The sequence below is a fragment of the Melospiza melodia genome, chromosome 1 (genome assembly GCF_035770615.1).
Source record: "Melospiza melodia melodia isolate bMelMel2 chromosome 1, bMelMel2.pri, whole genome shotgun sequence".
In the NCBI taxonomy this organism is placed as follows: domain Eukaryota; kingdom Metazoa; phylum Chordata; class Aves; order Passeriformes; family Passerellidae; genus Melospiza; species Melospiza melodia.
The window spans coordinates 42,861,152-42,883,179 of NC_086194.1; the positions used below are offsets into that span (position 1 = coordinate 42,861,152).

At 36.9% G+C, this 22,028-nt stretch overlaps 1 protein-coding gene across 3 annotated transcripts in view; it reads left to right on the top strand.

Annotated features, from left to right (window-relative positions):
- Positions 1 to 22,028, top strand: part of ANO10 (anoctamin 10) — a 130,699-nt gene that overhangs the window by 73,776 nt on the left and 34,895 nt on the right. For all 3 annotated transcript variants that reach the window (XM_063155344.1, XM_063155363.1, XM_063155353.1), the window contains exon 12: positions 15,701 to 15,817. In XM_063155344.1, the coding sequence (XP_063011414.1) occupies positions 15,701 to 15,817 (117 nt within the window). The remainder of the gene's footprint in view (positions 1 to 15,700; positions 15,818 to 22,028) is intronic.

Sequence of the window (22,028 nt, forward strand, 5' to 3'; positions counted from 1 at the left end):
CATTTCCAGAGCTATTGTCTGGCTTGATAATATTTGTTACTCCAATCTGTGGAGGAAGATGTGTTTGTTCCACTTTTAGTCTTGCTCTACCTCTCTGCTCTGAGGCATACAGGGCTTTTTGTCATGTGTGCTTCATAGCTAAATGAGTTTTGCAGGTAAAAGGAAAAACTGCTATTAGTGTTCAAGTTTTAAGAAAGAGCCAGTAAGATGAGCTTGTGCTTCACCATTCAGCGCTAATCTTTCCTTTTTAATCATAAATCTGTGCCGTCTTGCTTCTTTTGTCATTGAACAAAACCGTGGTGTTTGGAGCAGGATCTCAGACTGAGTCTTCAGTGCTCATGGAGTGTGTGGGACTGAGGAATATGCAGGTATCTAGCTGGACTGAATTAAAATGGCCTTGCCCAGAACCTTATTACAAATTTTATGTCAGTCATGCTGCCTTCATGCTCCCACCCATCCTCATGCAGCACATGGCCCACCCCTGCCTGCTGTGTGTGCTGAAGGAGAAGGCTGCTGCTCCCAGCTGGCTTTCCTCTGCACTGAGGGAATGCTTTGCTGATGGACTACAAACAAAATAGCAAAATACAAAATAGCAAAGGCTATTTGCACTATTTAAGCTTCAGCAGAGTAAGTGAGCAAGGGAACGCAAGTCTGCTCCCTCATGGTTGAAAACTGTGTTGGCAATCATTCAAGATAAAAACAAAGTTAGTGTTCTTGAAAATGCTTTTAGTCAATTTAAAAACCTTGTTTTCATGATGGAGCGTTGCTCAGTTGTCAGCACTTTCAGATAAAGAGTTTACTTTGCAGGTGAATATATAAAAGCAAAATTCATAAAGTAACTTTGTGTAAAGTAGATCTATTATTCAGAAGATTGTAACAGAAGTTCATACAGGTTATTGAAGAATAGATTGTCCACTGGGAAGCATCTAAGTGCATACAAGGAAGAAATATGATGCACGACATAGGGAGTGCACGTCTGTTCTGTCATCTCTCTTAGACCTATTATTGACTGAGAGTTACAGCATGTGCATTTTAGATAGCAGACCTGGTTGGCATTTCTAACATGTTTGTTGTGATCTTTTGAATATAAGTCTCATAGCAAGGGAAAAGAAAGAAATTAAAACAAGCCCAAAGCCTTGATTAGCATTGTGCTTTTTAATAATTTCTATTCAGTTGCAAGTTTTTATTGGCAAAATTGGATTTTGCAACTCCTTATTGCCTTATGGAAAAATGCAAGGGATCCCTGATCTTAATACCAGTTTTTTCACAGTGACACAGTCTAACCAGACTTACTCTAAGAAACTGTAAGTGTTTTATGTCAAGAAAACATCTATTATATTTGAAGCAAATAATGGCTGTATCTATTGTTTTTCTGCATTTAAGAGAGACAAGTATGCATTCTGAAAAACAGCTCTATGTATAATGTTACAAGCAGCATTATATATTCAGAAAACCATATGGTTTTAAATGAATCTTCTTTTAAAATGCTGTTGCTATACAAATATCTAGAAAGAGAAGACACATAACACTTGAAAACAGCATGTGAGCCATCATTGTAGGTTTTCTATTTATAGCAGTTCCTTAATGATTGAATCTCTACCATTCTTGCAGTAAACCTAAATGCTAAACTGTTGCTATACCATGTTTGGAATGGGCCAGGATTGCTTTGTTGGATGCAAACTATGGGTCTTGTGCATCAGTCTTTGGATTACACAGGAGTGGCATGTTAATTGTGTGTTGGTTATATCCTCACTATTAATACCAGATACATAGCTGAGGGCTCCTGAGGCATAGCACTTTTGGGCCACAAGAAGAGTATTAGAGTACATTTCTAAAGGGAATATGTTGAAAAATGGCAGAGTGAATTGTAGATTGACCAGAGAAACCCAGTAATTCATCCTATTAAACATATCCTGCTGCTGATGGGGCAAAAAAAGACTACTTTTACTGTGCCACAACAAGTTCACTTGCAGATAACAAGTTTGACAACATTCTGAAAGTATGAAGGAGAATTTAAATTAAAATAAAGGTCAGCCATATATATTTAAGCTTTAAAAAAAAAACAAAGGACAAAAAAATTGAATTGGCCATGTGAAGATAAGATTGATGGCATGGTGGGGAATAAAAAGAAGGGAAAGAAATGGAGAGGTGAACTTTTAACCCAACTGAAATAAATTAAATCTGCGTCCCTCAAAAGCAGAGCATTGTCAGAAAAATTACCCTTACTAACAACCAAGCATGTCCATAATGAGATCAAGGACTTAACCTCTGACAGAACAAGGTAACAAAGCACCTCTCCAATCAATACAACTGTATCTTGTTGTCTCTCTTTCAGTGTTACAGGATAATTAAGTAAACCTTTTCTGCAATGGCATTCTTTCCTTTAGAAAAGATATTTTAGAATGCTAAAGCATGTTTTATATTCACTTCAGGCAAGGCAATTTGACAAAAATACTCTTGCCATTTACCTGGTTTCAAAGTCTGAGTATTCATCTTGGAAGAGTAATGATTCAGAAGAATGGCTTATATCTTCAGAAGCATCCTGGACATTAATGATCGTCAAATATTTTTGTTTTGAACTGTATTACCTAATGCTTTCTGTCTGTGGGAGAGAAGTTAAGCAAAAATGAGTAAATGCAACATGGAAAGATGCAAAATTATTTAAAACAAAAGAATCTCTTCCCCACAAGGCAACAATAGAAAACTCAAATTTCTAAAAGTCTGGGCCAGGATAAAATAGGGTGATACATATGTGCTATGTGTTCAGTGATATAGTGTTTGAAACATAGTAATGAATGTTAAAAGATCAGGTATGCAGAAAAAAAAAATTTAAACAAAAACCATGTCATGTAAAACAAATGGAAAAGTAGTACAGTGTTTGAACTTTTCTGGTTTGCATCTGACATCCCTGTGCATTCTGTAAACAGTTTAGATACTTTTCAGATGTGGGAGTAATATGTTTGTTCCCATTGAAAGTGATCCAGGTCTAGTGAACTAGTCTGCTGACTAGTAAAGATGCTATTTCTGGCTTGAGAGAACTTGGTATCTGTGGTGCTTATGTGCATCATCATAAAAATGGATTTTAAATTGCTATATACAATGAAGTCATTTTATCTAATCCAAAACCATTCAGTATTATCAAAGAATGGTAATGTTCCCAAGATTTGAAGGAAAAATATGCTCAATTTTATTCTCATAACGATTTTTGTCGTGTTGGAAGGACTTACTTTCAAATACTGCTTGACTGAGAAATTTTTTTCCTGTGTTTGAAACATATTTCTTCTCTGAGTAAAAATACTGGATGAGATGTTAGAAAAAAATGTAAATGGCCAAACTGATTTATGAGCCTGTTTTTTATCTGACATGACTTTAACCTTTTGCTTTGTGTAACAATTTACTAAGTTAGAAGATAATTCCTTAATTGTTATGCCACAAAACCCTATATATCAACTACTGCCAGATCTCTCAAGCATTCCAATGGGGACAAGTTCTCCCATTGTATTTTTTTAACCTTTTTGAGAATATTGGGAAGACTTCTTTTGTGCACAAGGATGGGTGTGTTTAGATTAACAAACAACACTTGGTCAAGGATATAAAAAAGGGGGAAAAAAGATAAAATCTAGGCCAGGAGGTTTTAGAGATTTCTACTCTCAAGTATTAGCTCTTAAAGAACTTCTAAGGGAAAAAGGCAGGGTTTCAACAAAGTGAAAATTTTGTTCATGTTTTGACAGTTCACAGTGCTGTTGTTTTGTTTGTAGTTGAGATTCGTGTGCTGTTGAGGGAGTCTGTTTGGATGAAAGATTTGAAGTGTTGTGATCCTTCAGTATTTTCTCTTCTATAAACGTGTTTCTTTTGAAGACATTAATTGCATTAGTTTACCAGGACTGCCTATTTTTAGAGGTGAGCACCTGTCTCTGCACCCCAGGAGTCATCCCTTTTGGAGCCAGCAGGGTGTGGAGATGGTGAACTGGCTTACCTTGCTGTTTGGGGGCAGTGAAGCTGGCAGAGTGCTGGGGCATCACAGTCCATTCCAAGGCGTGCTCTGTTTGCAGCAAGCCTTGCCCTGATGCACCAGCTTTGCTCAGTCCTGTACTTTTATGTACAGGAATGTGCATTCACATTTCTTGTACATGCTTTTGCCTTTTTCTCCATGCTTCTCTCGCTTGTCCTGAAGAACTCTCCTTACCCACACTTAGCACAAAAAAGGAGCAGTAACTTGCTTCATCTACAAGCAGAGGGAAAAGCACTGTAGAATACTTTCATTTCCAGCGTTTTTTCTTAACTCAAGAGAAGAAAGAGTATTACTTTTCAGTCTGATCATAAGGCAAATCAGTAAGTACAAATGGTCCCCAGATTCAGGAAGTAAATACCTGCTTTTCATCAGTCTCTGTGTGCAGACCCAGGACTGGTTCAAAACTCAAAGTCTGTGGATACATACCATCTGTAACACCATTGTCCTGGTTCACAGCAAGCCCGAGTCACCGTTGCCAGAAGTTACTCTTGTAGTGAGGTAATGCCTCTTCACAGCTTTCTCTCATTCCCAGAATGAGTTTTGAAGTTGAGATAATGTTCTTTTTGGTATTGTTACCTCTTTGAATTACTAGTAGCAGACCTTCTAGTACTACCACAGGTAGAGGTGATTTCTTCCTTTAGTCCCTGGGTGGATCAGAATCTCAGGACAGCCTGGGTCAGTTCTGTTGACATTCATGAGTGAAGTGTCTCAGTTTTCCACCTGTCTCTGCTTGGTGCATTGTGATAATTACACAAGGACTGGTCCAGATTTAGTTACTAAGGTCCAGGATCTTGTCTGACATCTCAGTGTTAGCAGTTTGAGATTCTTGAGGTATATTTCAGAGCCATGTTCAAAATTGCTACTTACTTTATTTTAAATTGAAAGTGTCCTTCTCAGCTGAGACCATTTCTGCCATGGAACGAGTCAGCTGCAGGTTTTTATAGCTGATTATTCCTGTATGATAGTGTTTCATAGCAACAAAGTGATGCTGAGCCCTTGCTGCAAGTTGGTCTTTCTCCAAATGGTCTTAAAATTCCAATTAAATCTGTAAATAGAGCTCTTTTAGAGCTTTTTAATTTTATTTTTTATCTTTTTTTTTTATTTTGCTTTCAGCCTTGCTGTTTGTAGGGAGATGAGAAGTTGTGCTCACTACATGTTGTCAAAGCTCTTACACCACTGAGATTAAACTGTTGGCTTTCTGTTCTTACTGTAGTTCCAAAAGGCAAACTACCAAGTCTCAGAAAAAAAACTCTTAAATGAGTAAGTAAAGGCATTTGTTGATGTATTATCATATTTGCTGGTATTCATTTCTCCTTATACATCGGAGTTCAATTGACAGTCTCTTCTGTTTCGAGCGTGAATTTTTTGAGATGTCACAAATGCCCTCTGAATTTGTCAAGCTGTAAGTGTTGGGTTATGTTGATATTTTTGGAGAACAGTACTGCACTGATGGAGCTGTGTGTATCCCAGGGTATAGGAATTACTGCTTTGTAATCTTTGTGCTGGGATTCACATTCTGAATCACATTTCTCAGCTGACAGAAGGACTTGACAGAATCACTGAATGCCACTGAGTAGAGCATGGCTTGTTCTTCCTCTCTTGTGAAGAATACTCCTTTCCAAGGGCTTTGCATTCCTTAAAGACATGAGCAGTTCTGGAAGTGTTTCTTAGGCTGCTTTTATTTGAGTGCATAAAGTTAGGAGGTGTGTTACTGCTGCAAAACTCCATTACTTGCAGATGACACAAAGAGTTCAGCATTAACTGCAGGATTTTGTCTCAAAATTGAATTTGGCACACAGTTAAAGATTCCCTTTTTGTCAGCTGGAACAAACCAATTATGTTCCTAAGAAGCTGAAGCAGGTTAGCAGCTAAGGCTAAACTCTGGGCTGTACTCTGTTGCAGGGATCTGCTATGGCCATAAAAGCTGATGTGAGAATTGCATGGCAAGCTTCCAGCAGCTTTCATGAAGAACTTTTTTTATAGCTAGGGCAGGTAATGGTGTTCCAAACCAGAGAAAATGGTGTGTAATTTTGTGAATACCCATCCAGAGAAAAGACAGATAAAGAGGGCTTGAGGAGGATGTATAGGTCTTTATTTTTTTTTAAGATACCGTTTTAATGAAAGCTTTTTAGGAGTTGGCAGCATATCCAAACACCTGCTGCAATGTTTAATAAAATACTCCAGTTGAATGGAAAGCTTTCCTCCTGACCTTTATAGAAAAGCAAAGGATTATTTGACTTTGCATAGTTCTGACAAAAAAACCCCTTAGTTTTTACAGGAAGAAATGCAGGTGTTGAGTTCCCAATATGAAAAATAGTCAGTTGTGATTTTGCCCTCCATAATTGTTTCAGATTAGCTAGTTTTATTGGACCCTTTTCAATTAATTCATTTTGATTAAAACTGCACAGGAATAGAGACGACAGTCTGCAGATTAGAGTGTGATATATTGCAATACCGTTGGTTTATTCTCTGATGAGTCATGCCTGTGACATTTTGTTTATTATTTAACATTGCATGAGTCACCTTTTGGTCCAGATTAAAAAATGTGCCATGTCCTACAGAATTTACTTTCAACTTCAAAAAGAAGTAGAGCAAAGCAAACCACTTAGAACAGGGTGAATGCCATACAGTAGGAAGAAAGCTGTGCATTACACTAAAATCTTGACTCATTCACTGGAGATGCATTGGCAGTGTGGTGAAACACTATGTTTTGTTTAAAACATGTTTATTCAGTTATGGTTCTTTATTTATCTTGGTGTTGTAAGGCAAAGAGATTTTTCACTAGGATGAATGTTCTTGTGAATCAGTTTTGAAAGCATCCTAAGACTACAGCGAGGGAGTTGTGAGAGAAATAAGCAAATGGCTGTAAATATAATGCAATGCATCTAGTTGGAGAACTTGTTATTCACAGTTAAACTTAAAAGATAAAGTGTGTATCATCTTGAAGAATGACTGGCTGAGATTTCACCCTTAAAACTAAACACCAGTTACCATTTTTGTTTCTTGCTGTCAAGGTGACAGAACATAAATTTCAATGTTTAAAATAGCTTAAACTATAATGTAGATGCTACATCACCTTTTCCATCACCCATTTATCGCCAGTTTTCAAACTGTGGGAAAAAAAGAGATAAGTCTAATTGTCTTTCAGTCTCCAGAATCACCCCACAGTTTTGGGAAAACCATCTGTAAGGCTTGTTGAAGTACAGTGGATTTGCTTTCATATGTGTACATTTTGATATCTTTGCTGAATCTGTCCACAGCTCAGTAGGACCTGTGTTCACTTCAGCTTGGACTAGGACAAGTGAGGTTTCATTCAGGCAGGAAGAAAGAGTTCCTAAAATCTGTGATATTTGCAGTAGGTGACAAATTCTGTTTATTACTGAACTAACAGTTTTAAAACCCTGGCAGAAATGGTGCTTCATATCTCCTTACTAATCACAGGTCATCCAACCAAGGAGGAATTTTTGAGCCCTGGTGAACAGAATTCCTTACAATGCATAAGTACAGTGACTCATGCCATAATTTCTCTCTTTTCACAGAGAAAAATGAATGACTTAAATGTAGAAAGAAGTATAAGTTTTACAGATTAATAGAAAATGGCAATTTTCCCCCCTTCTTTGATGTGGAGCATTAGGGCATTTTGACAGTAAACTATACCTGTCACTGTGGAAGCCAATATGTAACGTTAGCAATCAGCTAAGAGGCACCTTCATATGGCTTGTATTAATCATACTGTCAATTTTAATTCCATGGCCATCCTTCTTTCCACTTTTCACTTGGAATTTATTTCTGAGCATGATCAAAGCTCTGCTGTTCATTACATTCAGCATTAGCTAATTTGGCTTTTGGCAACTCTCATCCCAGTTCCTATTAAATGCTGGTCATAAATTGAGATAAGCATTGTGCCAAAACATTTCAGGATTACCTAATGGTAACATAGAGAGGGGTGTATTATCATGCTGGTTTGAAGACTGTTGGGTTACTGTAAAATTAACCATTAGCAGATACTTACAACCTCCAAGAAAAATTTACACCTGCAGTGATTTTTTTCATGTCTTCTGAATTGACTACAGAATTAAATAAATGAATGTGAGAAAAATCTTGTTCCTGTAACATGTCTGAAACACTCATTTGTGTATGCTGGAGTTTTATAGAGGCTTTTATACAGACAGTTTTGCAAGTGTGCTGTATCATAAAATATTTTGTGTCACAGAATGTGCTGTGTTTATACAACAAGATTATTGGGTCAACTGCTTTTTCCCAAGCTGCAGTCAATTAGGCGTCTCTGTGGAAGACTGATACCAGAGGACCTTTTATTTAGAATTTTTTCTTTCACCAGGTGTTTCTAGAACTTGATGAATCCTTAATTTGTAGTGATAGATAAAAAAAAATTGCAATTTCCCTGGAGAGAGGGGGAAATGCTGCTTGGGTATGTTTGGTATAAAACACCCTCCCTGCTAGACTTGGCCCTCTTTTTTCCATACTTCAGTCTTTAAGGTAGGCTTAAAGTGTAAAATCCCAGTGTAAAATATCCGTAAAAGCCTTGAGCAGATAAGTACATGGAGAGAAGTAATGAACTAATGGTTTTTTTCCAGTTCAAGGTAAGTTGGTGACAAAATTTCTAAAGATTTTGGGCTGCCTCCCATCTTAATTGTTATTGTTGGAGAAAATTGCAGAAAACAGTTGGGCTTCTAAATCTTTTCCAAAAGTCTAATAAAAACCAGATAATGCTTTAGTTCATTACTGGCTGAATATGATATGTAACAGCTGTGGTTTAAACACTAGTAAAAATAAGTTATAAACAATTAGAAAATCTTTTTAAAAAAAAAATTGAATTACTAGAAAGCATGATGGTGCCATAAGACAGAAAAATACTCACAATTATGTAACTGACCAGATTACTTGTGCTTTTGAGTTTATTAGTATATCTCTTGATAGAATATTTATTTGACTTCCCTTGATTTAATAAATATTTGTTTATTTGACATGTCTTAATTTATATTTCTTTAATTTAGATATATTATATAATTTTTATATTATAATTTAAATACTTTCTAGGGCTTTCAAAGAGCAGGACTAAATTCCAGAAATAGGACTGGCTTGCTGTGCTTGCTTTCCAACCAGTCTTCTAGATTTCTTCTTTAAAACAGAAGGAGAGTACAAAAATATGTAAGGGTAGAAAAGACCAGTTTCCTCACTAGGAGATGATGTTTGCAGTATTTTATTTTTTGCTTTGCTTAACTCATTGCTTCTGCAGTTGCTTCCTGGAAACATGAGCGCAGAATCTGTTTCCTTAGAGATTATCTTAACTTTTTCTTTTTTGTTTACTTAAGAAAAAACCCTTTCTTGTTGTCTTATTTGTTAGTCTCTTGCTCAGCAGTGCTGGTCTGGAAATGTCTTCTTTTTTTTATTTTTTTTTCCATTTTGATAGTATATAAAGCAATTGTAGTATTCAGAATAAATTTGCTTCTTTTGAGAGAAACCAATTAATTAGTTTTAAGGCGTAAGACAGACTTATCTGGAAAGAGGTGTGTTTCAGTGCTTCTAGAGACCAGAGCTGGTAAAATGAGCCCAGATTTTCATTATGCAGTTTAATACTTTTTACTTTGAAATATAACTGCATATTAAACCTGGTATCTTTTTCAGCATAGATTTCTACTTGTGACGTTTTACAGTGGATTAGTAGTAAAAATACAGACCAGGACTTCTGTTCTACCTAAAGCAGTTTCTAAAGTGTAAATGCAAGGAAACACCATGCACGCTGGCATTTTTCCTTTCAAACTCATTAATTTAATACATTTTGCATTCGGCCACCTCCAGGAAAAAAAGAAAGCACCATGATTCAGCCATTCAATTTTAAGATACAGATTCTGCAAATGACTTGGGCATTTTCAGGCTTAAATGTTTTTCTGAACCTAAGTATATTCATAGGTATGCTTAAAACTAAACATAAGCTTAAGCACTCTGTTGAGCGTGTCCAGGTTTCAAATGTGCTGGTGCAGTGAACAGAAGATGGGTGATCTGCTCCTGCCCTTCTGACAGTCTGTGAAACGTTCTGGCAGAAATGGAGCTGCCAGGTTTCCTTGGGCAGCCTCTCTGTGTGTGTGTTTGTGCTCAGGATGTGAGGGGAGGAAAGGGATGTTCTGTTACAGATGATAAAGGGACCGGATAATGCTGTCTGCTCACGCTGCCCACCACGTTCTGTAATAAGCGTCTGCTCACTTGCATCTGCCTCAGCCACACTTTAATGGGACAGGCTGAAACTCTTCCTGCTGGACAGGTTCTTTTAAGTTTGGAGTTTTGAGGTTTTGTATTTTAAGTAAATGCCTTCCACCTTTTGTGAAAGTTGAAGATCTATAGGTAAAGAAATAAAGGTAGACTATTTATAAATATATAAAAATCAGATTTTTGTTGTGTTGACGCATTGTGTTTGTGCTCTGAGGTAGCAGTGTGCTGGCTGACAGAAGCTTCACTCTGATCTAAAGAATGTGCTTTGGGATGCTCCTATTAGGAAACTGTCCCAACTTGGCAAAGATACAAGCTTCTGAAACATCTCTGGTTTATGTGCTTTGTAATGTCTTAAAGAGGCACATCAGGTGTAAACACATGAACTTTCCACCTGTACTGAGCATATTCCAGTTGAGAACTGAGACACATTTCACTGTGCTGGAGTGGCAAGAGGCATTGAATCTGAGGCAGGAAGGCTGCCCTTCAGTCCTAATGCTTCCCTGGAGTTTCAGCAGGGAGGAGGCTGAAATGAGGGAGAAATGGGCTATGCTGCTTTGGGAATAAATAAATAAATAGGGTAGATGGAGCTTACAGATTGTGGCAGGTGTCAGGATTGTGAGTGTGTGCATGTGGATGTTCATGGAAGAGAAGATTAATGGGAGAGGTGAAGAAGCCATGAAATAGACTCAACATGTAATAACTCTTTTGTCATTTCTCCCCTCTCTTCTCCCAGGATTTTGGACATGTTTGTGGATAAAATGAAATTTTGAAAGAAAAATTCCTTAATAATATAAATTTTAAAATTCCATGTTATTCCATTATTATTCCATAAAATTCCATAATAATATGTGATTTTAAAAGCAGCATTTATCGAAGTAGCAGAAGAAACGCTCTTTTTAAAGTCCCTTAGCTGTGATAATTTTGTCCCATTAGCAAGACTCTCTATTGAAGCCAGTTCAGTCTACAGGAGGGAAGGGAGGTCTGGTCATGCTTTCTTCTTATGTATATTACAGAAATGTTTGCTCATAAATTTATTGACACCTATTAAAGACAGTTTAATTTAATTGAACTTCCTGAGCTTTATGAAAATTTTTCTTTGTCTGTATTGCTTCCCTGACAGAATTACTTTTCACTTTCCTCCTGTGTTTTTTGCTCCTCTCAGAAACATGCAAGACCCACTAAACTAAAAACTGTTGCCACTAAAAGATAAAATTTGGTTTGGTGGCTTTTTGGGGGTTTTTTTGGTTGCATTTTTGTTTTGTTTTATTTTGTTTTATCTGTTCATAGTGTTTGAATTTAGCTTATTTTAATGTCAGAACACTGGTATCTGGAGTCCTAGCAAGGAAACTAATGATCTCCCTGCCCTCTGCTCTCACAACAACATGATTTTGCTGTGGTACTTTCCTTTGGCAAAGGCCAGCAGAGGACAGAGGTTCAAATGAGGAGATGTTCTCAGGTGTTGGCTTCTTCACTTGTGCAGTTGGTAACCAGAGACCGCCTTGCTTCAGAGTATGGGCTGGTTCTAGGCTAGTCTAGGTCCAGATTTCTGACTTTAATTGAAAGTTTCTATAAGTAGTAGATTATAAAATAGACTTTTGATGCAAAATTATATTAACGTCTCCCCAAGCTGATGTTTGGAATGCACTTTATCAGCTAACCAGCAGCACAGCTACTGTTTTTTTAGGTTGGTTTTTTTTTTTTCCTTTTTTTTGTTCAGTTGAGTAGATTTTGTCAGGAATTGCTGTGGTAAATCCACTATAGAAATCAAATTAACTGTTCATAATTTCAGGAATTTAACCCTAATTGGCAATTTTTGTTTTGGAAGAGGTGAGGTTGGGGACCCACTGCTGCAAAACACAGCTGCTGCTGCTGCTTCTGCTCTTGTTGGTGGCTTTGCAGAACAGAATAGTTCTTCTGGCTCACCAAGCACCTGGCACAGGACCACAAGTTTGATGGCACTGCAATTATCAGGGGGAAGAGGTTCAGTGCTGTTTGTGTGCTCACTTGGCACACTGCAAAATGAGAGGGGACCTTGCTGTTGGCATTGGAGAACTTACAGCTTGTGGGAATGTTACCCTGGGTTTTGCTCACAGTGGAATAGTTCTCTTGTAATCATGAAAGGCATGTTCTTGCCTTTCACTGCTTTTTAATGGTTGCAGATAGAAATAATGGTTGGATTTGTAACCTGGTTTCAGAAAAAAACCCCAAAAAACAAAAAATAAAAAACCAAAATAAGATAACCCCAAACCAAAAATCAGCTCTATGAAGATATTTTAAATATTGAACAAGTACATTCATGCTAGTGTAGCAAATTTGGATAAACTTTAGTATTTTGGTTCTATAACATATTCGTACTAGTGTGAATGTAATGAAAGTAAATCTTGTCTTCTGGTGATTTATACTATACTCCTTAGACATTTCTTTTTTAAAAGTAGATGTCTGCTTTTTGTGGATCTGACTTCCAGGAGTTACACTAAACAAGATTAAGAAATCAGTATGGAAATGTGACTGAAATAATGAACTTAACTACTCAACTCCCTGCTTTTCCCTTCAATTTCTCTTGAATAACAACTTACATTTCCTTTGCCAATTTACAATTTCAAAACGAAATATAAACTGTTAATAAAATAGATCCATTTATTTTCAAGAGGTTTCATGCATCACATGACCCAGATTCATAATTTCTGCCTTGACAGTTTTATTAATACTGTTCTAAATTTGCAAATACGAACAGCTGGAAAAGTTATCCAAGGGAGACTGTTTATCTGCTGGCTCTTCTCAGGTTCATGGGAGTTACGAGTTGGGCTTGAGCTCAATCTGCAGTGTGTTAAGTCCAGTGTGCTTTCTGAAGTCACAGGTCTTGCACACAGGGACATCCCCCACAGTCTGGGCACTTTATGACTGCTGAAGCTTTGTTTTCATGGGAGAGAAAAGAACATTAAAAAGCCATTCAGAGGAGTAAACCAAAGATCTACCTAACCCTGTAATTTTTAATTTTTTTTTTTTTAACAATGGCTTTTAGTGGATGCCTAGGAAAGACATGACAGTGGGGCAGGCAAAAGTAGTGACTTCCCACATCTGTACTCCAACTTCTGATCCCTCTCTGGCTTGAAGATGAGTCAGAGGTTCTGCCTTCTTGTTTAAGACTGTATCCTTGTGTTTGTTGGCTGAGTAGTGCTTGCATGAAAAGTAATTTCTCAGAAGGAGCTAGTTAGGTAATCCTGCAGTAATAGTCATTACATAGAAAAGCAATTTAAAACATGTTGCTCTTCTAAATTTATTTTAAAAGATACAATGTTTTCCAGGATTAAATGCAGTGGTTTTGCTGCGTTTTGCTCTGATTTCCCTAGATGTCTCTTCTGTTCCTCCCTCACCTATATTAAAAATGGGGAAAACTTAGGCAGTCTCTATCCTCCATAATATTATTTACATTTCCTTGAAATTATTTGTTGTATTTTCTTAAAAGCTGTTTGAATTTGGAACTACTTTGAAGTCTCTGTATAAAGTTACTCACTTATCTCATGTTTTTTAAAATTCCTCAAGAGGCAGTGCTTGAATAATTACAGTTGCAAACTTTGATTTTCACTCCTTAATATGATTTCAAAAATACTTTTTTTTTTTTGGTTGAGTAATGTGAGATGAGCCCCAGTGCAAAGGACTTTAGGCATCTAGAAGTGACATTGTGTGATGCTGTCTCTTTTTAACTGTTCTTTGTAACTTTTCAGATAAACATAATTCTCCGGATACCTCAATTTTTGTTAATTCTGCCTTAAGCATAAGATTTTAGCCCAATTCTGTTATTTAGTTTTGAGTAATTCCCAATTTGATCTCTTTATTTTTACATTTACACATCAAAATTATATCTGTGGGTTAGTTACTCCCCTTTCAACCTGTGATTACTTCTGACTTCTGCATAGGAGTACTGTTTGTCTTGTTCAGTTGTTGTTTTCAACATTTTACCTTTTTGTATTTAAGAAATTCCTCCAGAGCTGACTCTGATCCATGTTTTATTGCTGTGTGTTTTTAGCATAAACCAACATTATTTGCTATCATTTTTTTTTGGAAAAAAGGTTTCTTAGTAGCAGACAGTATTAACTAGAGGGGGAAAGGAAAATCTAAATGAGCAAGAGAATGTTGTACTGTTGACATAATTTTTTTAATAATATGGTTTAATCATTGCATTACACACAAATCAATGCCAGTTGATTCATTAAACTTTTAGTCTTTGTTTGTTGATTGTATCAATTTTCAGCCTTTCTTTCATCTCTTTAAAGAAGGTATTATTCCTTGTAATGTTTGTTTCTTTGACCTACGTTTCTGCAATACATTTTAAGAAATATTTTAACGTATGGCTCTTTGTCTCTTGTTAGCATAATCATACTTTTTACTTTAGTTCTTATATATTAGCTTGTTTAGAATTTCATCACAGCTTCTTTGAAGCCTGTAGTATTTTCATTAGCTTCTTGCTTGTGTAATACCATAATCTGAGGGATTTTTTTGTCTGTTATGTTGTTATTTGTGTGCCCAAGTCCATAAAGATCATACAGTTCAGCAAGATGGTATTTCAGAGAGGAGCACTGCTCTGCTTTATTTTATATGTTAAAATTCGAGGGAATTTGGGAAATAGTTTGTATGTGCTACCTGAATTTAAGCATCTCCATGAGTATCATTATGGTGGTGTAAGCATGTGCTTGAAGTTAAGCATATATAACATATAAGGCACATTTCAGTGTTGCTTTATCTTTCTCAGCTGGGAGCAAGTTCCTGCTTACAAATATGCAGTATATTGTCAGCTCAGGCCTTGATAGAAGAAGATTTATTATTCAGATTGTAGTTGACATAAATGAAGAAACAAAACTACTGACTTGACAGTTTGGCATTTGTGTTTTGTGAGATCATGCATATTTAAGTGAAATTTAGAGACTGCTCAGTCTCTAATTTTGCAATAAATTATGACTGATTTGACATCTTATATATGGAATGTTTCTCCATTTCCTGAAAAGTTTCTGTTCATGGGTGTGCCACTTCTTTAAGGATTATATTTGTGTATGTATATATATATTTGTATACATGTAAAAAAATTCACTCTGAAACTGTATATACTGGGTGCAGTATATACTATCTTCAATTCCTATACACCAATAATACGTTTTAAAAGCTATTATTTTATCTGGAATCACAAATACAAAATTCAATTAGAATGTTATAGTATATAGTGACAATAGGATTACTATGGAAATAAGGCAGACTATCTGTGTTTAGATTCAAATTATGAATGACTGCAAACAGAAAACATATGGAGTAGCTGAGGCTTAATGTGGTTATAGTGAGCTGTGTTGTACATGTCACAAGAAATCATTGTTTATACCTCTGTTACTAAAATTTAGGAATATTATGCTGTTTACTCCACGATTCAAACTCTATAAAACAACATTTTTCTTTTTCCTTTTTTTTTCACAGCACTTGCTACTAGCAATAAAGTTTATCATGGCGTTTGTAATTCCTGATAAACCAAGAGATATCCAGATGAAACTCGCCAAATTGGAATTTGAATCTTTAGAGGCTCTCAAACAACAGGTAAGAGCATTTCAGATGCAGCTTCATTTTCTCTTAATCCATCATTACTTAAGAAGTGTAGCAGGGAGCTTTGACATATTTTTCTGTCCTTCCAACCCACCATTATATGCAAATCCACTTCAGGAAAATGATGTGCCCTTTCAGACAGCTTGAAATTCCTGATGTGACTGGTAGTGTGGCACCTTATAATGTCTATTTTCCTCATGTGTGCAAACATACCTTGTTTATATTGTCACTTTTAAGGAAATTAGGCTCTATGAAATCTTGTTTCAACTCCTGGAGGTATTTGTTATTACAACACTAGAATTTCTTTCATTTCTGAAATGCCATCACAAGTAAAACAAGTTAACTTGGCTCTAGTAGTAATCAGAAATTGTAAATAGTCTGAACATGTTTGAAATAATTGTGTTGAGAGGAAATAGTAATGTTGCCCTATTTTACTGTCCATACAGTAGTCTCATTTTATTTTGTAAAAATATAGTTAACAAACATTCCAAAGCAATTTAGGAAAATAAGAAACTAGATTGTTTTACTGAAAATTTCTGTTTTAGCCAATGATTCTGTAGAGTCAGTGGTGGAGATCACAAGAGATGAAGAGTTGCATGGGATTGCCTTCAGTAGGATATAGAGATCCTACAGAGCTGGTTTTGCAATGATGGCATTCTTTAGGAGTTTCTGACTGTACAATGCTAGATGGGATTTCTAAGCTATCTTACATATCAGAAAATTAGCTAAGAATAAAAACTCCAGCATTGAGCTGCAGAGACTGGTTTCCCTATTTCTTGTTGTTTCAGGTATTTTCGTACTTCAGATGGTGGTTTTACGTGAACATGTTGTTTGTGTGCTTGACATGCACGTGTGTAAACTCCTCTATACTATTTATTATGTGTGTAAAATGGAAAGTTACTTTTTAAAGTATCTACTGTAGCTGCATTTGACAAAATGATCTCTTGATTCTGAACAAACTGAGTCTATAAGCAATCCACTGCCTTTTGTAGTTAAAATCCCACAGTTTTGTGTGATACTAGAACATCACTATTGAGGTTGGTGCTGTCTTTCTTAATCAGCCCTGACATACATAATCCAAATCACAGTTGTATCTAATGCCTGATAGTTTTGTTTTGTTTCTCTCTAGTAGGTCAATATGAAGTTACCAGGAGCTGACCAGGGAATCTCATGGGATTTTTAGATAATATTAAAAGGAACAGGACTGCATTTCTATTTCAGCTGTTCTTTCTCTGTTTTCATTTTGTAGACAGGCAAAACTAGGTCACGCACTGGAATGTTAAGGCCAAGTGAATATAGTCACCTTTGGTCACAATGTTCCAGCTGGAATATGTGCAGAGTCTCTTTCTATGAGTGTGCATGTCAGCAGTTAGGTCTTCATCTCCTATCCTAGCATCTGTGCATTCCTACAATGATATATGCCTGATTCCCAGTTTTTCAGGGTTGCTTCATTAATTCAGTAGCAAAAAGCTAGTCTGAATTTCAGCAAAAGCCAGAAACCTGGCCTAGTTCTCACCTATGCTTTCAGACTTCCTAAAGGATCTAGGGAAGAGTATTGGCTGAGTTTCAAGTGCCTTGATAGGTAGTTTAAATGCAAGTATATGCCATCACCTTTTTAGATTTCCCCTGATTGATACTGTGCTATATATGCCACAGACATGTAGATATTTGGACTTTCTTCCTCGTTCTGTAGTGTTTTTTGAGTGAAAAAGATCTGCATTTAAAAGTAGTACATTGGCACTGCAAGAAGATACCAAAACATTTCGTTCAGAAGCACATTTTCTATTTCTTCCTCTTGTTACTGAGACTCAACATGGTAATTTATGCTGTATATCTTACTTTGAAGCAAAAAATAAGACCAACAAAATCCCCCAAAACATGTATTCAAAACAACAGGCATAAATATCTGGGGTAAATATGTTGCAGGATCAAGTGTTATGAAGAAACTGGTTTGTATACTTTTGTGCAAGTATGTATCACATTCCTTTCTTGATGCTATCCAGACATGCATTCCATTGTGTTTTACCATACAATCTTTTGGAGTACTGCTATCTTGGGATGTAGCTATTAGAAAGGTACTAACAGTGCCATACTGTAAACTCTGAGATGCCAAAACAGATTATTGGGCTCTGTATATAGTGCATAGAGAGAAGATCTCCTAATACAGCTGCTTTGAACAGTTACATTGATTATGTTTGGGATCCTTAACCTTAGGCAGTGGGAGTACTTTTACATTTTCATTAATGCCAAGCTAATTGCTTTTTAACATGGTGCAGTGGGACTGTAACTATTCTGTGTTCAAATCCATTTGAAGACTTGAGTGTCTATTTGAAAGGGATTTTAGAGACTGGAGAGTCTCAGGTCTCTAATAGAGATGAATAGTCAAAATTAGAGCTTGTTAAAAAAATCCTACTTTGAAGGGTAAAAAATGCCATAAAAAAAAAAAAAAGAAGTCATTTTATATTGGAATGTCAGTCTTGTTTTGAAGTTCTCAAACTTTAGGAAAGGTTTTTAGAAACTCTTGAAATGTTTCTTTGAAACATTTCTTTACATAGTTTAAGACTGTTGAAAAGGGGTAGACTGTTGAATGGGTTGAATAATGCAGTTTATTTTGAGAAATACTTTGTTATGATACAGTTCTAGTGTTGTTTGTTTATGTAACTTGTTTGTTAATGTAACTCAAGACAAAGTATGTTCATCTTTCTGAATCCAAATTGGAGGATGTGCTACAGCTGTAGATTTTGCTTCGGATTTCCCTGGTATCCTTCAATGGAAAGAATGATAGAGGAGGCTGGTTAGACTCTGTTTTTGATGGGACCTGGGGCAGAAAGTAAATAAACGTGAACTTCTTTGTAGAGTACTAAAGAGATTATGGATCAAGATTCTTGGAAGAGGAGCAGGAGCAACTCCTTTCACACTCCCTAAAGTGTTGTCAGGTTCTTTGTCGTCTGGAAGGAAGCCTGGAAAATGGGCAACTAGAAATGGGTATTGCCAGGGTGATGGGCCCATCAGGATCCTTTCTGGGGAAGTAGCCACTTGGTAAAGTGGAGTCAGGTGCCTGAGACTCTCCTTGCATCTTTGCAGTACTCTGCTCTGGTGCCTGTACTTGCTACAAGCACAGAAGCATGCCATGCTCTTTGGTCTAGTTCCTATTTTAGGGAGGCCTAAGTATAGATGTGCCTGCAGGCAGCATGGGAACAGTCAGTTAATTCTCCAGTGGTTCAGGAGTTACCACTGCATACATTGCACATGGAAATAATGATGACAAACTTGTGTGAGGTCACTATCTAGCATTTTCAGGGCAGTGACAGTAAAAGTTTCACTAATAAATACTTCAGCTTCTGGATAGATCAAAGCTTAATGAATAGACAAAAACCCTCGTGGTTGGAGTTGGGTCAGCCATATATCCTTACAAAAGGTTTAAGTTCCAGAAACACAAGACAACTACAGATGAAACAGCATAATTTTCATTTTATGGACTAGGTTACAGTCATGTTTTCAGGTATTAGGAGATCTCCCCAGTATTACCTTCTTCCGACTGAGGCAAACATCAAATATACACCTTTTTTCTGCACTGAAACTAGACCCAGGCAAAAGATAGCCCAATTGGGAAACAGTAATTATTCATGCAATTACTTTCTGATCATGAAGTACAGATAGTATCAACTCCAAGATAATGTATAACTAGTTAATATCTTTCAGGGAAGGATAGTGTGTTAACACTGATTGACATTGATGGGGAATGCCTATCTTTTCACAAAGTGCAACTCATTACGCAGCATCAATACCAAGTCTGAAAACACAAGCTCATTGATAGGAAAATGCTCATTTTTTGTGGTACTTCTGCATTAAAACATCTGAATTAAATCAGGTAAAGATGTTCTTTCTTACGGCATCTCCTGCACCAGTCTCTGAGCAAGATAAACATAGCCCTGATGGCAACAATAGAGAAATACATTTTCATGCAAGAATTGGCTTTTTCAGAGTAACTGTAGAGGACAAAAACTGTTCTTAAGCTGGAGCAGAAATGCAGATATGGAGGATTTTTTGCTCTGTGCATCCCTTCCCAGTTTCATCCCTATCCCTTACCTCTAAGGGGACCTAATCTATAAATATCCTGTCATCCCTGTGCTCTTGACTCCTTCCTTAGTGTTCTAGCCATCAGTGGGCAGTATCTCTTAACAGGAATGCCTTTCCTTCTGATATGTGAAGCCTTTCAGTGCTTCCTCTGAAGAAGCGAGCCCATCTGTTAGGTATCTGCTGTCCATCTGTAAATATTCTACCAGAAAGCGACTCCAGACAGATAAGAGGCTCATGAGTAAAGGGCCCAGTCAGCTGAGTGACAGCTGTCACCCTTCCTCAACTGGCAGTAATGAAAAGGGTCAGGCTTAGTGAGCACCAGCCATGAAAAGATGCTTCCTTTATCCTCCCTGGTGTATTTCTGTTCAGAGAGTGATAAAGCAATGCAGTTAAGACCTTTTGCTCTTTCATACAGTATCTCCCTTGGCAGTTGTACCATCCATATGCAATTGCTTAATGGCAGTGCTGTGGTCTGGATATCCATAAACAATTGCTTCAGTTGCTTTAGAGTGATGTCCAGGTGTTTGTGTGTCAGTACTGCTCCTTGCTAATGATTTCCAGCAGAATAACAAGTTTTTTTAAGCAACAGTAGGTGCAGCATTCACTATGATTTCTCCAGCAATGTCAACCTTTTCCTGAAAATGGGTCTTGTTTCTCAGTTCCCTCTCAAGGAAACGGAAGAATATAGGAATGCTGTGACTGATCTCTGCATCATCATCATCACTGACCAGAGGCTTCTTCAAAACATGGCAGTGTGTTTACAACCTTCTTTTTAAAAAGATAGTGAGACAATGACAGAAAGAAATAGGTGTCTGTTCACCTAGGTGCAATCATATGGAAAGTTTAAATCCTTCCTCCCTCCCTCTGCAGGTATTTTGGTATGAGAAAGTTGCTGTTCTCTCAGTGAAAACCGGATTCAGGTAGTTTCAGTGCCTTATTGTTGCAATTCACTACACTGCAGCAGCTTTGATAATGGCAAGGTTTCTGGTTTCTGACTGCAACTGCTGAACCTTGCCATTTCCCCTGGGAATAGTACCCACTAGCACTAATCACATCCTTTCCAGCAGGAATACTCTGTGCTGGCCTGTAAGAGTGTGTAGCCTCTCTAAGAACAGCTTCCTTTAGCTCAGATCAAAACAGAAGTATTGCAGACTTAAGGGTCTTCTGTATGTGTGACATTTGTGCAGTCTCCTTGCACCTCTTCAAGCTGTTTTTGTTGCAGAGATTTTCTGTGTGCTAGCATATCATGTGTCTCAAAATATGACTGTGGAGGTGATGGGCCAAGATGACTTGACTTATCAGTGAGCCTCAGAAAGGACCCTTCTCTTTTTGTGGTGGAAGGAAGAGAACAGGATCTTTGTTTTTAACTGTCTAACATTGGAGGAGTGTAAGTCGTTAGTTCTTAACATCCTGTTTATTTATCGTGCATGGAACTGAAGACAGTTTTTTGTGAGTCTGAACCAAACTCCTGTATTCTGCCTTATTTGATGCTATAATTACCAGAATTTAGAGGGACCTGTAGTTTCAGGACTGCCCTCAAAACACCACTGAAGCTTGTTCCATGCTTGCTGGCAATGCTTCAGTCAGACTGGAGGAAGGGCAAGTAGCTGACATGAAAAGATTTCATTCAGATAATCTAAGATTTGCAAAACAGCTTGTAGGAAAGACTGCAGAAACTTGAGCTTAAATATTGAATTTAGGTTGAAACAGAATATGAGTACATAAACCAATTGCTTTATCTTTTGACACCACTCTCCCACCAAAAAATCCTTGAAAATAGCATTGTTTCTAAAGAAAAAAAAATATTTTTTAAAAAGCCTCATTTCTTTCTGAAGAAATATGCGGCTGCACTTTTTTCTTTGGCTCTATGGGTTTGTGTAATCAGATATAACTCACAGCTGATGTTAAAATAAAACCATTGCTAATCATTGTTGGTTGCTGTAGGTTTCTTTTAAGAGGGCAAACCTGTTACTTCAACTTCACAAATTCAATTTTTTTCCTGTTGAATAGGAAGAATACTTTCAGGCATGTCAATATAACATTTCAATATGTTTGGTAGCAGTAGGATATAATGCAAGGAAGATTCATTATATTTTCAGGTTTTTTATATCAGTTTTTTTTAAGC